The 18,577-nt window shown below is 35.9% G+C and overlaps 1 protein-coding gene across 2 annotated transcripts in view; it reads left to right on the forward strand.

Moving 5' to 3' along the window:
- Window positions 1–1,111: 1,111 nt before the first annotated feature.
- Window positions 1,112–18,577, forward strand: part of LOC136036092 (uncharacterized) — a 61,277-nt gene continuing 43,811 nt past the window's right edge. Inside the window, exon 1 of one of the 2 annotated variants that reach the window (XM_065718082.1) lies at window positions 1,112–1,230. In XM_065718082.1, coding sequence (XP_065574154.1) covers window positions 1,217–1,230 — 14 coding nt within the window. In that variant the 5' untranslated portion in view covers window positions 1,112–1,216. The remainder of the gene's footprint in view (window positions 1,231–18,577) is intronic. The other variant, XM_065718083.1, reaches the window with a different exon arrangement.

Below are 18,577 nucleotides of genomic sequence, written 5' to 3' on the forward strand. Positions count from 1 at the left end.
AATAGCACTTCCTTTAATCCAGAGGTTGTTGCTCAGTGCTTCCTTTTTAAAAAAAGATTTCTCTTGCAACAGCAAAATGTACGAATACCTTTAATCATCGGAACTTCTTTCTTTTTGAAACTGTCCAAATTAAAACTCACTTCCAGTAAACTCCTTACATAAAATAAAATAAATATTCATTTTTTACAAATTAGAATTATCAAACGAATATAAATTATCAAAGATATTGAGAAGCACTAATAGATTTCTAGGTTCTCTCGAAAGTCTACTTTCTTAAGAGCAGTAAATAGCAAGCAAAAAAAATCCTCAGGCTTGACAATTTCTTAAGATTTAGACACTCCAAGATAAAAAAACGACAATTTTTTTAGACATAGCCATATTTTTATTTTTTTAGACATAGGCCTAGAAATTTTTTATTTTCATCCGAAACATATAAATTAAACAAAGAATTTACCATTAACGGCCACTCTTAAGACAAAAGAGTCCTGACTGTGGCCACAACTACTACAATGCAGCACTACACACTACTACAATGCATACTACTACATTGCAGTAGTCAATTGAGGAGACATAGCTTTTTCTGGATAGAATAAGCCTGGTACATGCCTCAAAACAGCTTCCTAGGATATGTCTTAAGACCCGTCTTATTTTCCAAACCTAACCTCCTTCCTAGATAGCAAAAATAAGCTAAACTAGAGTATTTTGGGGGACATTTAGGCAACTTTTTGTACGAAATTTGTTTAACCATGGGGCACTCTATAAAAAAAAGCTATCTTATCACTAAACTGTTGGTCTTTAACCTAGGGTTAAGTCTGACCTTGTAAAGGGGAGGGAGCTAGCATAATGATGCGTTATTATAATATAATTTAAATAGGGAATTGCGTACGAACTATCCGAATGACATATTTTATGAAAATAAGAGGAGCAGAAAAAGTACTAAATTTGAACTAAAAACGTGTAAGGTGAAGGCCAGTTCCCAAAGATCCGGAAGATGCAGGTAGATGGCATAATAGTTAAATATTGTACAGAACTAAAAATAAAATGAAAGGGGGTACTCCATCTGGAATTTTCCCAGATAAGAATTAGAATGGGGTCACTACTAGTAGTAAGAAAATATTTAAAGAGAAACAGGCAGGACACTTTGAGAACTGGCCAAACTGGCACAGAGTTGCAGGAATATATATTCAAGAGAAAGAAAAAGTTTTATGCATCTTGGATGTGTCTTGTGAGGTTTGTCTCTTTGTCTCTTTAAGGTCTGTGTCGTGTTTGTCTTTGAGAGATTTGTCTTGTGAGGAAGTTTCAGTAAAAGTATAGAAAGGATAGCAAAATAGCATGCCCTCTAGTGCTGATAGTATGGCAAATGATTTTTTTTTTCAAATGCTCTCTCTGAGGTTAGAAATAAGGGACTGTAGATTATGAATATAATTTTTGGAAAAGAAGAAGTACCTAAATATTTAAGAAAAACCTTATTAAACCACTGTATAAGAAAGATTATAAGAATGAGTGAGGTAATTATCGAGACACAAGTCTGGTCTCTGTAGGTAGCAAATTTTCATGTATCATAATACTTTCTAGATTTTAAGATAATATAGACAAAGTAATAAAAGAAGAACAGATCAGTTTTAGGAATGAAAAGAATGTGATGACCAAAATTTTATTTTTAAATTATTATTGAGAAGTGGCTGAGTCATAAAAAATATTTAATTCTTAGTTCTATAGATTATGAGCAAACGTTTGAGTCAGCTGACAGAAGAGCTTACCAAATTTATGTACATATGAGCTTAAAAACCTCTTCAGTAGGGTTCTAAAATGTGAAATATCTGATGGCACGATTTTTATTAAGATAATTTAATGATTGGGTGTATTTCTACCCTATTTCAAAAACTGGGAAAGTTTCCCAAGACTCTTAAATTTTGATGAGTGATATTAAAATTAATGAATTTCCTATATTGTGAATCAACATTAAAAGTTGATTCTTTTGGTGTATCTATTGTTGTCAAGACTCTTGGCTTTTGGAGTTTCGGCTACTATTCAGCCAGGTCGTCCTTATTTTCATTTTGTTACCAAGGATTTTTAGATACCATGTAGATACATTAAAGTGCTTAGTGCTGTGGACAAGAATAACACTGCTGCGATTAAGGTAGAAAATTAGGCTAGTAGCTGGCTTCGTATTAAATAAGAAATTAAGCAAGGTTGTGTTCTATTCCAATTTGCATAGATCATTTTGATGGATGTCGTCTTAAAGAACACAAAAGCAATGGAATCCAATGGGGAAGTTAATCTTACCTAGCTATTGATTTTAATGATTATTTAAGCAACCTAAATGAATGTTTTTAGATAATTAAATGAGTTTTTGAGGTTTGGGGACTTCATAGCCCTGGAAAAGGTTCAAAAATTAATGTTAAGAAAACTAAGTTGCTAAAGCTAGGAATAAGTGAAGAGGAAAAAAAAGACTTGGGTAATGAAAAGATTTATCCTTTAGACAGCCTCACCTACCTTGGTAGTACTACAAGTAAGGAGTGCGGGTGCTGTGTTAATGTCAAAGTTAGAACAGCCAAGGCTCAGGGTGTTCTTTCACAGTTGAAGAAAGTGTGGAAAAACAGAAAAATAAGTCAGCTAACAAAGATTGGAAAATTGAAAACCTCAGTGATGACCGTGATCAATTACGCTTCTGAAGCAGGGGCGATCCAAATAAACGGAGAAATTTTTTCCAGACGTTTTTGGAGAAATTGTTTAGGGTAGCCTACTTCAATCATTAATCAAAACGAAAAGGGTGGTTCAATCCTGCTCTTTAGGCCTTGGTTGAGGTATGAGCATCTCGCAAGGAAATATTTAAAGCAAATGAGAACTTCTTTGAATGGCATAAGGAGGAAGTCTTTGGACTAATTGGGATGGAAGAAGAGTGTGCGTCACCAAGTTTATTATGGTCGGCTTGGTGATGCAGTCAGCTGTTAGTAGTATTAGTAGTAGAAAGTAGTTTACTTGGGTAATTAAATATTTTGAAAACTTAAACAAATAAAACTAATTACAATTGCGAGGAGTTTTTCCCTCCTCAATACTAATTGACTCTATTATCGATATCCTTCTAGGGTATATCAAAATAAAAAAAAATTAGAGAGAAGGTATTTTTTGTAAATACTGGTTCTCTGTAAATCCTGGTTCTCCAAAGACAAAAAGTAGTGAATTTCATGTATTCTTTAAATTTGTATATTTTCAGTCTAATATTTTCAGTGATACTTGGAAAGTAAAAGCTTTAGTGTAATCAAATACGATCTCTGGGATACTTTGGAAAACTGGAAAACCTCTGAAATACTCTAATGCCCACTAGAATGCTTTTGCACAAGCACTAGTGGAACCTTAGCGAATAGAGCGATTAAATCTGATTTTTAAACTTTACCATACAAGTGATTTAAACCACTCCTATGATAAACCCCTTCTCTCTGGAAAAATATCTTCAATCAAATTGACACCCTCAGCTCTGTTCCCCGCGGGGACCAGGTTGACTGTACTTAGAATTTTGGTTGACTGAAGCTTTGTCGATCTTGTGTTCTAGAGTAGCTCCATTCAAGCAGGGGGTAAGTTGGGAGAATTTTACAATTAACCTCTCAATCTATGGAAACCTTTTTGACAGGCCTGCGACATGGTGCTGCGGAGTACAACCTCTTATTTCAGAAATATCTGACAATATACAGAAAAAAAATCGACTTCAATTGTTGGGGAAAAACAAGGAAAGATTTAAGCACTCACTAGACTCAAAACACCTACGTGAAAACAAGATAATCCTGCTTTTTTTAAATGCCAATGGGATACTGACTAATCAAACAGTTCGATGGCAACAAACTGTAGAAAGGAGCGACCCGGCTCCATAGCAACAAAAACTTTAAAAAATGAAATTCTGATGTCAGTAATTAGTTCTAAATAATCGCATTTTTATGCTGATTCTATATATATAGTTTCATCAAGTTTAATTTTACCCATTAAAAATTACGAGCCTGAGAAAATAGGCCTTACTTTAGAAAATAGGGGGAAACATCCCTTAAAAGTCATAGACTCTTACCGAAAATCACACCATCAGATTCAGCATATTAGTCAACCGTACCGTAGAAGTTTCAAGCTCCAATCTACAAATACATGGAACTTTGTATTTTTTCCAAGAAGACAGATCACGGATACGTCTTTATTTGTTATTAAATAAAAAAAAATAGTTTTTTTAACTGAAAGTAAGGAGCGACATTAAAACTTAAAACGAAGAAAATTACTAAGTATATGAAATGGGTTGTCACCTCCAAAATCCCTCGCTCCTTACGCTAAAGTTTTTAATTGTTTTAAAAAGTAGAATTGTGGCAAAGAGTCAAACTTTAGCGTAAAGAGCGAGGGATTGTGGTGGTGACAACCCTTTTCACATACGGAGTAATTTCTGTTCGTTTTAAGTTTTAATGTCGCTCCTTACTTTCAGTAAAATAAAAACTAGTTTTTTTAAATTTCTGAACGTTTTTGAACTAATGCATGTTTGATTTTGGCTTTCCGCACATAAATTATTAAAATGAAATTTATATATTAATTCTTTTTTTGGCTAAATGGCTTTCTCTTAGTTTTAATCAGACGATTTTGAGAAATCAGGGGTGGGGAAGGAGGCCTAGTTGCCCTCCAATTTTTCGGTTACTTAAAAAGGCAACTAGAACTTTTAATTTTTAACAAACGTTTTTATTAGTAAAAGATATACGTAAGTTAAGAATTAACTTACGAAACAAACTTTTATATTCTTATTTTTTTATTATGTACATGAGGGGGGTTTGTCCCTTCGTTAATATATCGCTCTTTACACTAAATCTTAAGTTTTGTCCCAATTCTTTAAGAGTAGAATAAATAGTTGAAATTACTAAAAATTCTTTAGTATAAAGAGCGAGGTATTTACCTCCTCCTAAATACCTCGCTCATTGTGCTAAATTATTTTCAGAACCCCTCATATGCGTAATAATCTCTGTTCGTTTTAAGTTTTTATGCTGCTCCTTACTTTCAATTGAAAAAAACTTTTTCATGTTTATTTTTTCATGTTTTTTTATAGTAATGCTAGAAAATCCCGTTCCCTTTTCATTGAATTTCTCTTCCTTCATGACATATTCCTCCAAGGTAAGATCCTCCTATAGAGCCCCCTCCCTTCAACCCCACCTCAAACCAAAAAAATCCCCCTGAAAACGTCTGTACACTTCCCAATAACCATTACTGTATGTAAACACTGGTCAAAGTTTGCAACTTGCAGCCCTTCCCCCAGGGAGTGTGGGGGAGTATGTCATTCCCAAAGACATAGTCATTATAGTTTTCGACAATGTGGAACAAAATGGCTTTCTCGAAATTTTGATCCGTTGACGTTGTGAAACAATTTGAGCTTGAGAGGGGACCTAGGTGCCCTCCAAATGTTTTGGTCAATTAAAAAAGAGTACTAGAACTTTTTATTTCCGTTAGAATGAGCCCTCTTGCGACATTCTACGACCAATTGGTCGATACGATGAAAAAAAAAAAAAAAAAAAAAAAACACGCACCCGTTATCTGTCTTCTGGCAAGAAATACGAAATTCCACATTTTTGTAGATAGGAGCTTGAAACTTCAATAATAGGTTTCTCTGATACGCTGAATGCGACGGTGTGATTTCTATGACTTTTAGGGGTTGTTTCCCCCTATTTTCCAAAATAAGGCAAATTTTCTCAGGCTCGTAACTTTTGGTGACAAAGACTAAATTTGATGAAACTTATATATTTAAAATAAACACGAAAATTCGATTCTTTCGATATCTTTTAGCATCATAAGTCCATTGTTTAGAGTTTCGTTTACTATTGAGCCGGGTCGCTGCCTACTAAAAGTTCGTTACCACGAACTGTTTGATTTTGTTTGTTTTTTTTCTTTTATTTCCCAGGGGTGATCGTATCAACCCGGTGGTCCTAGAATGTTGTGAGACAGCTCTTTCTAATGGGAATCAAAAGTTCTAGTGTCCTTTTTAAGTGAGCAAAAATTGGATTTTTCCCAATTTTTCACACGCTCATTTTTTCCCAAAGTCCTCGTATCAAAATTCTGAGATAACCATTTTGTTTAGCATAGTCGAAAAACGTAATAATTATGTCCTATGGGACGATGTAATCCCCACAGTCCCCGGGGGAGGGTCTGCAAGTTACAAACTTTTCACCTTAAGGGGGGAGGGGGTTACGTAGTAGGATCTTTCCATGGAGGAATTTATCATGAGGGAAGAAAATTTTCTTGAAGGGGCCGCAGGATCTTATAGCATTATTTAAGAACAAAACAATGAGAAAAAAATATAAACAAGTTTTTTCAGCTGGAGGTAAGGAGCAGCATTAGAACCTAAAACGAACATATATTATTACGTACGAAAGGGGGCTCATCTCCTCCATAATATTTTAATCTTTATGCTAAAGTATTTTTAGTAATTTCAACTGTTTATTCTACGGTCTTTGTGACTCAAGGGCCTTTCTTAAAGAATTGGGACAAAATTGAAGCTTTAGTGTAAAGACCGAGGCATTGACGAGGAGGCGAACCCTCTCATATACGTAATAAAAATATAAAAACATAGAAGTTCGTTATGTAAGTTAATTCGTAAGTTATGTATATTTATTACTAGTAAAAACGTTCGTAAAAAAAAATTAAATTCTAGTTGCCTTTTTAAGTAACCAAAAATTTGAGTGCGACTAGGTGAATCGAGTTCGTCCTGAATGAGGCAGATTCTGTTTGCTGACCACGTGCCTCTGGATATGGGGTTTCTCCCCAAGCTAAACACTCCGATCAGGACGGCCACAAACTCATGTGGCGGATGGAACCCACCACGGGAATCTCAATACCTAGGTTTAACCTAGCTCTATTCAGATTCCAGGCCTAGGGTAGGTCTGGCTTGCGAACCTCCACCCGAAAATTAAGTGCTACAAAAAGTGAAAACATATCCTCAGACCCGGATTCCCTTTAAAGATTTCGACCATTGCGGATGAACGGACATATTGACGACGTCAGAAAGACTGACAGACTATACCTTATGGACTAAAGGGGGATGGGTACAGCTACCTGGAATGTTTTGACTCTGAATGCACCTGCATCAAAGAACTTCGCAAGAATAAAGTGTCGATTGCAGGTCTTGCAAAAATCCGTCCAACCGGAAGCGGAGAAAAGCGAATAGGTAACAGTGACTTATTGCCCGGGTCTGGAAGAAGCACGAGAAGGAATGGCGTAGGCCTTGCACTAAATAGACTTATGAGGAAGGCCATACTTTTACAGGAAGCTGTATCTGACAGAATAATGAAGTCCCGCTTTGGAAACAAGCATGGCAAGATGACCGTCGTCGTATGCTATGTCCCGACCAACAATTCTGATGATGTGACTAAGGCGGATTTCTACTCTGCTTTGTCCAGATTCCTTGTGACAGTTTCTCATGATATAACTGTTCTCCTTGGCGACTTCTATGTGACAGTGCACGATGATATGGGTGTATGGTGCACCATAGTTGATCCTGTATCCCCCCATCCACTTAACGAAAATGGGCTTTGCCTACTTGAACTGTGCCAATCTCAAGACCTTTGCATCGCAAACACCTACTTCCAACGTAAAACTATTTATCAGTACACGTGGTATAGTAAGGACGGTCATACAAAGAAGATGATTGACCAGACCATTATTTTTAAGCGCTGGAGATCATTGGTGAAGAACTGCAGAACTTTCAGATCAGCAAAACTCGGAAACGTAGACCATAGGCTTGTGTGCGCCGTTCTCCGGCTTCGCCTCCATGCACAACGATCGGAAAGAAAACCTGTCGCTGCAGGTATTGGGAAACTAAAGGAGCCAGATACTCACCAGAAGTATAGTCTTGAGATATCGAATTGCTTCGAGCCCCTTGGCTCACTTACTAGCAGAAAAGATTTCTGGAAGCATTTTAAATTGCAGACCAGTGAAGTAGCATAACTAATGCTTGGCAAGAGGAGCTACCCAAAGAAATCGTGGCTAACTAATGAAACACTGCAAGTCATAGAGCAAAGACGGAAAGCAAGACTTCTTGGGGACATGACCATAAATCGAAGGTTCAATGGAGTGCGGAACAGACTCATTCACCGGAATAGAATCCAGTTTGTTGCTAGGAGGACCGATGAAATTGAATTGAACGGTCCTGCTGGGTTGATGTCCGAATATCATTCAAAAAATCCAGTGACCGAAGCAAGCTGTTTTTATGTCGGATCGTTCAACCATCGAACAGAATTTCAAGATTTGACAAATAGTAGAGAAGACAACGGAGTTCTGACAGAAAGCATTTATTGTGACTTCCGTGCTGCATTTGACTCAGTCGATTGAAAAGCTCTTTGGCGGATTCTAGAGTTGACATGCCTACCTGAGAAATATTTCAGAGTTTTCAAGGCGCTTTGCCATGGGACAGAGACCTGTGTAAAAGTAAATGGTTGGCGTAGCCAGTTCTTTTAAATCACGAAAGAGATGCGCCAAGGATGTGCAGTGGCCCCAGAGCTCTTCAATGTCATAGTATATTATATTACGACAAAAACCACTTTATGTCTTAGATTTGGCTTCAAATTCAGAACTCTTGCCATCACAGATGTTGATTTTGCCGATGACTTGGCCATTCTAGCAGACTCCATGGAGCAGCTGCTGGAAGTGCTCCGAATTCTTCGAGAAGGAGCTGCCAAAGTAGGACTGCATACAAACTGGAACAAAATTGAAATTATGGGCAAAGACCGTCTTCTCCTACTGTTAACTCTCTAGTTAGCCTGGACAGCACTACTGGCAGTGAGGTTTTTCAAGACTTCACCTACCTAGGCTCCATAATTTCTTCAAATGGCTCACTTCTCCCCGAGCTGCAAGTGAGATTATCCAAAGCGTCTTCTGCCATGGACAGACTGAATCGTCACCTCTGACGAAAACCGAACATCAGTCGTACAATGAAACTCCGGATATTCAACGCTCCAGTCGGGTCTGTGGTGCTTTACAGAGCTGAGACATGGCAAGCATCAGCTGAAACCCTAAAGAAAATCGATATATTTCATGCCAAGAGCCTGAGGAGGATCGAGGGCCTACGATGGTTCCGACTTCATCAGCAATGAGAAGCTTCTGCAGCTCACAAAGTAGTCTCGATTTTCGACTGAAGCAGCCGAACGAACCTTACGATGGTTCGGGCACCTGCTTCGAATGCCACCATATCTACCCGCAAAGACGATCTACAACTTTGACCCTATCAAAGCCAGTCGGAAGCGACCTCGTGGCTGATAGAAGAAACGTTGGTCTGACAGCCTGTCCAAGTTCTTGACGATGGCAAACATCAGACAGGGTGAAGAGAAAATACTCACCATGGACCGAAGCGGATGGAGGAGGTCGACATCACTCTCAACACCGATCAGCGCCCGGTAGGAGACTTAACCAGGTCAAATACGGCTCCTCTCCTACCCTTCTTTTTCAAAATCATCCGATCAGAACTATGAAAAAGCCATACGGCCGAAAAAATTAATATGCAAATTTTATTTTAATTATTCATGTGCAGTGAGCCAAAATCAAAACATACATTAATTAAAATCGTTCAGAAATTAAATAAAAACAAGTTTGTTTAACTGCAAGTAAGGAGCGACATTAAAACTTAAAATGAGCAGAAATTATTCCGTGTATAAAAGGCATTGTCCCCTCCTCAAAGCTTCACTCTTTACGCTAGCTTTGTACTGTTTTAAAAAGTAGAGTTGTGAGAAAAGGTCAAACTAAAGAGCGAGGCGTTGAGGAGGGGACAATAAATTTCATATACGGAATAATTTCTGTTCGTTTTAAGTTTAAATGTCGCTCCCCACTTGCGGTTAAAATCTTGTTTTTTTATTTGATCATAAAAAGGTGAATTGAAGGGTAAAGCTTGAACCAAATCAACCATTTACAGACTTTAACATCACACTCTGGTATCATGAATTCATTAATACGAAAACAATATGAGGTAAAATGACTAATTATTGCCAAATATAAAACTGGAAAAAATATTTGTTACATTTTCAAGTAAAGCTGTTTGAATTCCAAATTAAGAAAAAAGGGACATTTAACTGTTAATAAGACGAATGACATTTTATGATATACAACACCTCCCCACTAGGATAAAATGCCATGGTTGCATCCCTCCTGGTCGAAAGCAAAAACAAAAAAGTCAAACTTCAAAAATCTTAAACCTTAGATCTTACTTTCTTTTCCTCTGTGACTTATATCAGAATTCATTGGATTACCAGTGTCTTAACATCCATCAGTCGAAATAACATAAAGAAGGATAAATTTGGAAAAGAATAGAAATTAATATTTAATCCCTCTTGATTCCTGTTTAGTTTTTTTTAGGAAAATACCTATAATATGGGTATTGCTTGGTGATAGCTTAATCTTCTTCTGTGTAATATACTGTGTAATAATAATAATATCTGTGTAATAATATCTACCGTTGCAAAAGACGGAGAGCGAAGAAGAACATTAGCACCTAATGAATATTTTCCATTGGAAAGCAAGTGCTACCATGAGAATCATTTTCACCAAAATTTAAACGGAAATATTTCTTTATTTCTGATTTGTGTCACAGATTGATTTTTTTTTATTTTACTAGGTTGCGTTGCTCCCTGGTCTTTGATAGTATCCATGGGGAGCATCAATATCCAAAAATTTTTCTTGAAGAAATTAAAGGAGCTGGCAGTAGCTACCTTCACATTTGAAACAGCTAGACCAAAATGGTAGCAAATTGTAAATAAAGAAACATTCACAGAAATTAAAGCCGTTGAATTTTGAGAGGGTCATATGCAATATAAAAATTTATTAATCAAGTTGACTGTAAATCTTAAAAATGCGTTTATTCTTAAGTTGCCCATCATTGCTATTGGGACACAAAAGAATTCTATAATTTTGGAAATGGGGATTAAACTCCCCTCCCCCACATAAAGATCCGTTCTTGGTAGGAAGTATGTGTTAAAATACATACCCCAAAGCTAAAAACCCATTTCCACGTTAATCCCAAACACTTTTTAAAAGTTGTATCTTGATGTTCCAACCTTTTCCAGAAGTTCCGCTCATATGTTATTTTGTTAGCTTGGTTCCCTTTATTTGAGGCAATTGGAAAATTGATTTCAGGCAATTGGAAAATTGAGCGAATTGCAAATTAAAATATAAAAAAATATAAAAATGGTATGTTTTTAATTCTTACTTTTTTAGCAGGGGGGGGGGGTTATTTGAGGCTGAAATGTTCGGCATTTTTTCATTATCTGTTCTAAAAAGGTCTTTCCTTCATCTCTTGAGGTTAACTGTCTTATTAGAAATTTCATTCGTTTATCAAATTGTTTATTTCATTTTAATTATATATGTGAAAGGACTAGTAAAATGTATCAGATATCAAGATCAAAATGAAACTGATGTAATAATAATACTCAGCAGTGTTTAATATATAATTGTATCTTTTATCTGGGTGCCAATAAAGAGACTTGTATTACCATCTACGAAAAGCCGGAAAATTCCCATGGAGAAGTAGGTGTTATGTTATACCGTGAGATATATTTTAAGATATTATGATCATCTTTATCAAATTGGGATTCTTCCAATTTTGTTTTGATATGTTTTACCAACGAGAGTATGTGAGATGCCAAGGGTTAACAGGGATTAGAGTAACTCGGCGCTGATAATTAAAAGCACAGCATTTGCCATTTCGATCGAAAATGAGCTGTGTATGTGTCGCGGGTAAATTCAGCACGTGAAATCAAATGGTACAGTCGGAATTGTTCTATCTAGAACTGTTACGAAGATGAAAAAGCAACATACGCCAGTTTTGACGGAAAATTGTTATCTTCAAGGAGGCACACTCGTGCCTCTATAAAGAGGCGAACCACGACAATGTTAAGCGATCTTCGGTTCCAGTGGTCGCAGAGGGATGGGGAGGGATGCATTTCGTAGCCCGAGCTCCAACTAAGAAACCTGCCAAATTTCATCCCCCTCCAACTCTTCCTTCATGGGGAAAATTTGACCGAAAGTTTCGACTCACCAACCCCAGCCCCCCTTTAACGTTGTCCGATCGGGCTGAAATTCACAAGTTAAGGTCCTCTAGGGCCCAGGAGCTTATCCGCGAAATTTCAGCTCGATCCCATAACTCCTTCTCTGTTTTCCAGAAACCACGCATAGCCACTTAATTTTCATGTTCTTTTTTATCTGCCACGCCTACAGGTCACAGCCGACATCGGATCTGGGTGTACGAAGACTCATTCGATGCTGAATTCTCCGAGTAAGTGCCCTTGAAAGTTTCGTAGGAAAATCTTAACCCCCCGAAAGTTTCGACCCCCCAACCCCACCCCCCTTTAACGTTGTGTGATCAGGCTGAAATTCACAAGTTAAGGTCTCCTACGACCCAGGAGCTTATCTGCGAAATTTCAGCTCGATCCGAAAACTCCTTCCCTGTTTTCCGGAAACCACGCATTAGCCACTTAATTAACCCATTTCTCCATAAGAGCCCATGTTAATTTGAAATTTTTAAAATTTATTTAAAAGTTATATTTACACACATGCAGGTGGTTAGCTCAGTCGGTAGAGCGTGGGGCTTTTAATCCTCGGGTCGAGCGTTCAAGTCCCTTATCGGGTGGTTTTTTTCACAAAAGAAAAACGTACAGATATAATTTGAAAAAACTTCGTTTTCTTAAAGAGTTAAAGAGGCTGCGTCCCAAAGTCGAACCTTAAAACGTACAGGAATTAGGAGAGGCAGTTGGGGGGCTGCCGCCCCCCAAACACCCCGCTTTTAAAGACTCTTTTGTACAGGTTTTTTGTTGTGGGGGGACTTCATTGTTACTAATTACTAGTTTAAGAAGTTTAAGAAAACGAAGTTTTTTTTCATATTATATGGAACTATAATGATATATGTCTTCTTTTTGTCAAGGAAAAGGGAAACATACACGAAGAACGGATTAAAATTTGAATTTGCTCAGGATAATTTTTGACAGAAGAGGATTTTCTTATCTTTAGGAGCAGTTTATAGCACATTTTTATAGTTTTATAGCAGAGTTTCATGGAAATATTTTTATAAAGCCATCTCTGGCAGAACTGCTGACGTTGTGGTCTCTGGCATATAGAGTCTAATCAGTGATCTGAAAGAAGTAAAAGAATTTGTCTTGTGATTTGACAGTTGCACGACCCAAAAAACTATTGAATTTTAATTATTGCACTTGTTTGCATTGAGAATCAGAGTTGGGGACCCAATAAGCTCAGCTTCGAATCCCCTACCAGAGGTCAAACATATATGAAGGCGGACACCATCTATGGTTGCATAAAAAAAAGATAAGAAATCAGGCTGGTGTCTTGGATTTGAGGGATCTAGTGGCCCTAATGGAAAATTGCAGGAGACACGATCACGTGAGGGTTCTGAACACAATAAACTTTTTCAGTTAAAAAAAAAAATCATAATTAAACTTAAAAAAGCAGCAAAAGGATTTGGTCGGGCTGAAGAGAATTGTGTGGGCTACTTGTCAAAGGGGTCTGAAAGACCTACACTGCAAATTTTGGTTTCTATGACACATTAAAACGTTTGATTTCCTCAAACAGTAATGTGCAAAAGATTGCCAGAGAACGTCAATGGTTCAAAAGGGATCTCGAAAAAAAGAAACTAGCACTTCTGGGACTATTCCACAACACCTATGATGAGTGGAAAAGCCATATTAGCTTAACTTATCAGTGAATGAAAGACCATTTGGTCTAACCTAATGTTTTGAAGTATGTGAAAGTGATGATATATAAACAACCACCAAATAAGCTACTTTATTGCTAATTTCTTCTTGTAGATTCGAGTAAAAGTCGCCTAAATAGAAGTTTCCACTTATCAGAACAATTTGCTTTTCGTTCTGGAGTATGACGAAGTGTAAACTTGATTAATCATTAGTTATATTTAAGCTTGATCAATAATTTAGATTAATCACTTAAGTGCGTCTTATTGAAATAAATCTGACAGTGTCCCAAAGAGATTTTGCGTATTATTTTGTTCCTTATATTTTACTGCTGCAAGTCACTAAAGCTAAGAATAAGTGAAGATGAAAAGGTGGCATTGGGCAACGAAAAGATTGATCAGGTGGGCAGCTTCACTTACCTTGGTAGTATTATTAGTAAAGACTTAGGGAGCAGTGAAGATGTTAAAAGTAGAATAGCCAAGGCTCACAGTACAAAAAAAGTTTGGAAGAATAGGAAGATAAGTCTGCAATTCAAGATTAGAATTTTGGAAGTCATAGTGATGCCAGTGGTCAAATATGGCTCTGAAGCATGGACGCTCCGAAAAGCAGATAAGGATTTACAAGATGTTTTCCAGAGAAATTGCCTACGGATTGCATTGGATACCCAAACGACTGACCGTATTTCAAACAGCAGGCTGTACGAAAAATATGGTTCTATCCCTGTTTCTAAAGCTCTAATGAAAGAAAGGTTGAGATGGCTAGGGCATGTTTTGTTGATGAAGGATGAAAGATTGCCCAAGATTGTCCTTTTCGGCCAACCGTCTAGGGCCAATCGGAAAGCAGGTCGTCCTCGTCTGAGGTCGGAGGAAGTCATAAAGAAAGATTTAAAGGAAACGGAAAAATTCTGGGAGGGTGTAAAGAGGGAGGAGTAGAATAGATTGGGATGGAGGGGGAGCATGCGTAGCTGTGTAGACCTCAGGTGGTTTGGTCCTGCAGTGGGTCATTAAAAGTAGTATTAATTTTATTTAAATTCAAACAATTATATTCTTTGAAATCCTGGAGTAAAAGAAGAAAGAATAAAGACTACAAATAGATAGAGTGGGTAGAGCTAGAGTTCCAAAGTACAGTGACAAAGCAATGGTCTCATGGAAATTTGATGCCAATAGAAGGCTCATATACAAACATTCCAATAAATTGAACGGAAACGACTATATTCCGGCAGTTTCTTGTAATTTATTTTGGAGTAGAACAAGAGAAAGAAAAAGGAAGCTAGCGTAAAAAAGTAGTACTGGACAAAGTCTCTTGCACTTCAACAGAATGATGGTTGAAGGTAAATTACATATCGAAATGGTTCTTGGAGGCAGCTTTATCTGACAGCACAAACGAATTGGCGAAATACCTTCAGGTCTTGTTGCGATTAAGAATGACAGAAGAAGGTTATCTTATAGAGCTACAACTTATTTTTGTATATATTTCGGGGAAGGAAAAAATAGACATACACCATAAATTGAATAATTTCGAATTCGATTGGAATACTTCAATTTAATTTATACCGTTAAAAAGAACTTAAAAAGTTGGCATAGAATATGTCCTTTTTGTCTGTATTAGTCTCATCCATTCAGAGTGACCACAGCCGATCATTGTTTTGTTTTTTACTCTTTTGTGAAGTTACAAAAATGGCATATGCCGCCCTTTTAATTGTAACAACTGAACTAATAGTCGTTTTCAGAAATTAAATAAGAGCTTATATATATATATATATATATATATATATATATATATATATATATATATATATATATATATATATATATATATATATGTGTTCATATATATATATATATATATATATATATATATATAGATATATATATATATATATATATATGTATATATATATACACACATATATATATATATATATATATATATATATATATATATATATATATATATATATATATATATATATATGTGTGTATATATATACACACATATATATATATATATATATCATGAAAAGAGAAATCACCAATGCAACAGCACAAAAAAAAAAAAAAAAAAAAAAAAAAAAAAAAAAAAAAAAAAAAAAAAGAGATAGAAGGAGAAAAGGAAGACTGTTTTCCTAAATTAGTGATTAATATAGACCAGCACTTGAATGAGGCCTTAACCCTACTCATCCATACAATCACATAGGTCAAACAGCATAGCCACACACAATCAACCATAAAGAATAATCCATGGATAGGGATTGAAACAACAACCTTCCTTTGTGATGACACAATTACTTTTAACATATCTTCTTGTTATCCTCATATAATATTGTCACCACCGTTCTCTTGTTAAGTAAGTTTATCCCCATCCTTTTGTTAAGTGGCTTATATTTTTTTTCTTGAATAATATGTGAACAATACCAATAATAAACGTGTGCCAAAGTAATTTATTGATAGTATAAGCCTAAGTAAATATTTGAGGTACACCTTTTTTTCAGTAAATATCTAAACTTTGTTTGCTAATGAACAGTTATTTCCTTGTTTCCTCTTTTCCATAACATATTGTGTAGAAAGTAAATAATAAGATATCACTGAAGCAGAGAAATCCTACCAAAAATGTATGTAAAAACACATTTAAGCCACAGTACAGTTGCTGTATCGAATGGTTCGTAGTAACGAACTGCAGTAAGGAGCGACCGAAATTTACATGTGGGGTGAACTTTCTAAAGGAGTACTATCCGAATTAATTTTTTTCTCTAAGAAGAAGGGTGAATTTACTTGTGGGCGTTTTGGAGACTTTCGATTGCTATTTTACTTGGAGTAGTACTCCATGGGGAGGACACTCTCCAGGGAGAATTTTTCGGAATAAACATGAGGAATAATAAAATATAAATTTTATCAAGTTTAGTCTTACCCATCAAAAGTTAAGAGCATGAAAAAATTGGCCTTTATTTAGAAAATAGAAGAAAACACCCTCTATAAGTCATAGAATCTTAACGCGCCTTCCGCAAAAATCACATCATCAGATTCAGCGTATAAGAGAACGCTACTGTAAAAGTTTCAAGCTCCCATGTACAAAAATGTGGAAATTTGTATTTTTTGCCAAAAGACAGATTACGGATGCGTGTTTATTTTTGTTTTTTTGTTTGTTTTGTTGTTTTTTTCCCAGGGATGATCGTATCGACCCAATAGTTCTATAATGTTGCGAGAATGCTCATTCTAATGTAATATAAGAGATCTAGTGACCTTTTTAGTGACCAAGAAATTGGAGCGCATCTAGGCCCCTCCCACGCACATTTTACCCCAAAGTCACCGGATCAAAATTTTGAGATTGTCATTCTGTTAAGCTTAGTCAAAACCTAATAACTATGTCTTCGGGGACGACATAATCCCCCACAGTCCCCAGGGGAATAGCTGGAAGTTACAAACTTTGACCATTGATTACATATAGTAATGGCTATTATGAAGTGTATAGACATTTTCAGGACAGACGTTTGAAGTGTACAGGGGGTTACGTGGTAGGATTTTTTCATAGAAGAATTTATCATGAGAGAAGAGAATTACCATGAAGGGGGAGTAGGATTTTCCAGCATTATTTAAAAAAGATATGAGAAAATAAATAAATAAAAACTTCACCTAGAAGTAATGAGTAGCATTAAAACTTAAAAAGAAAATAAAGTATTACGAATATAAGGGGGTTCGTCTCCTCCACAATACCTTGCTCTTACGCTAAAGTAGTTTTAGCAATTTCAACCATTTATCCTACGGCCTTTGTGATTCAGGAGTCATTCTTAAGGATTTGGGATAAAATTCAAGCTTTAATGTAAAGATCAAGGTATTGACAAGGGGGCAAACCCCCTCATATACGTGATAAAATACAAAAATATAGAAGTTCGCTGCTTAAGTTAATTCGTAAGGTATGTATGTTTATTACTAACAAAAACGTTCGTACAAAAAATTAAAAATCTAGTTGCCTTTTAAGGTAACCAAAAATTAGAGGGCAACTAGGCCTCCTCTCCCACTCCTTTTTATCAAAAACATCCAATCAAAACTATGATAAAGCTATTTAACAAAAAAAATATGCAAATTTTGTTTTAATTATTCATCTACGGTGAGCCAAAATCAAAACAAGTAATAATTCAAAAACGTTCAGAAATTAAATATAAAAACATGTTTTTTTAACTGCTAGTAAATGTGAAAGGGGTTGTCTCCTCCGCAATGCATCACTCTTTATGCTAAAGTTTTTTTCATTGTTTTAAAAGTAGAGTTGTGACAGAGTCAAACTTTAGCGTAAAGAGCGAGGTGTTGCTGAGGGGACATATTTTTTCATATACGGAGTAATTTTTGCTTGTCTTAAGTTGTAATGTCGCTCCTTACTTGCAGTTAAAAAAACTTGTTTTTTTTTTAACAAACAAAGGGATCCAGTTGTTGTATGCTGGAAATGCAGATGAAGCAAACTTTATCTTTCGTTTTTTAATATCTTTCATTATGTTTTTTATGTTTAATTATAAAAACTAAATGGTATTGCTGTAAAGACATAACTCACACATTATTACCGCGCTATTTCTTGTTTTGTTGGAAACTTCACAAAAGAAAATTGTAACTCAGCATAAGAGTATCACTTGACCTATAGTTTGTTACTCATTAGTAAAATTAATTCTGAAGTTGAATAGCAGCTTTTTGGTTAATTATAAAATTGCTACAAACAACAACAAATTCAATATTAACTAAGGTTTAAATAAGGCTTAAACTACCACATAAAAGGGTGGGGGTGACTCCTCCCGTTCGGCACCACTTAAAAGCTAGGATATCATCTACACTTTATCGAAAATGATATACATATTGACCAGCTTCTTGTTTAATTTTCGAAACATAACGATTTTTGTATTAAAT

Source organism: Artemia franciscana, chromosome 15, assembly GCF_032884065.1.
Source record: "Artemia franciscana chromosome 15, ASM3288406v1, whole genome shotgun sequence".
Lineage (NCBI taxonomy): Eukaryota > Metazoa > Arthropoda > Branchiopoda > Anostraca > Artemiidae > Artemia > Artemia franciscana.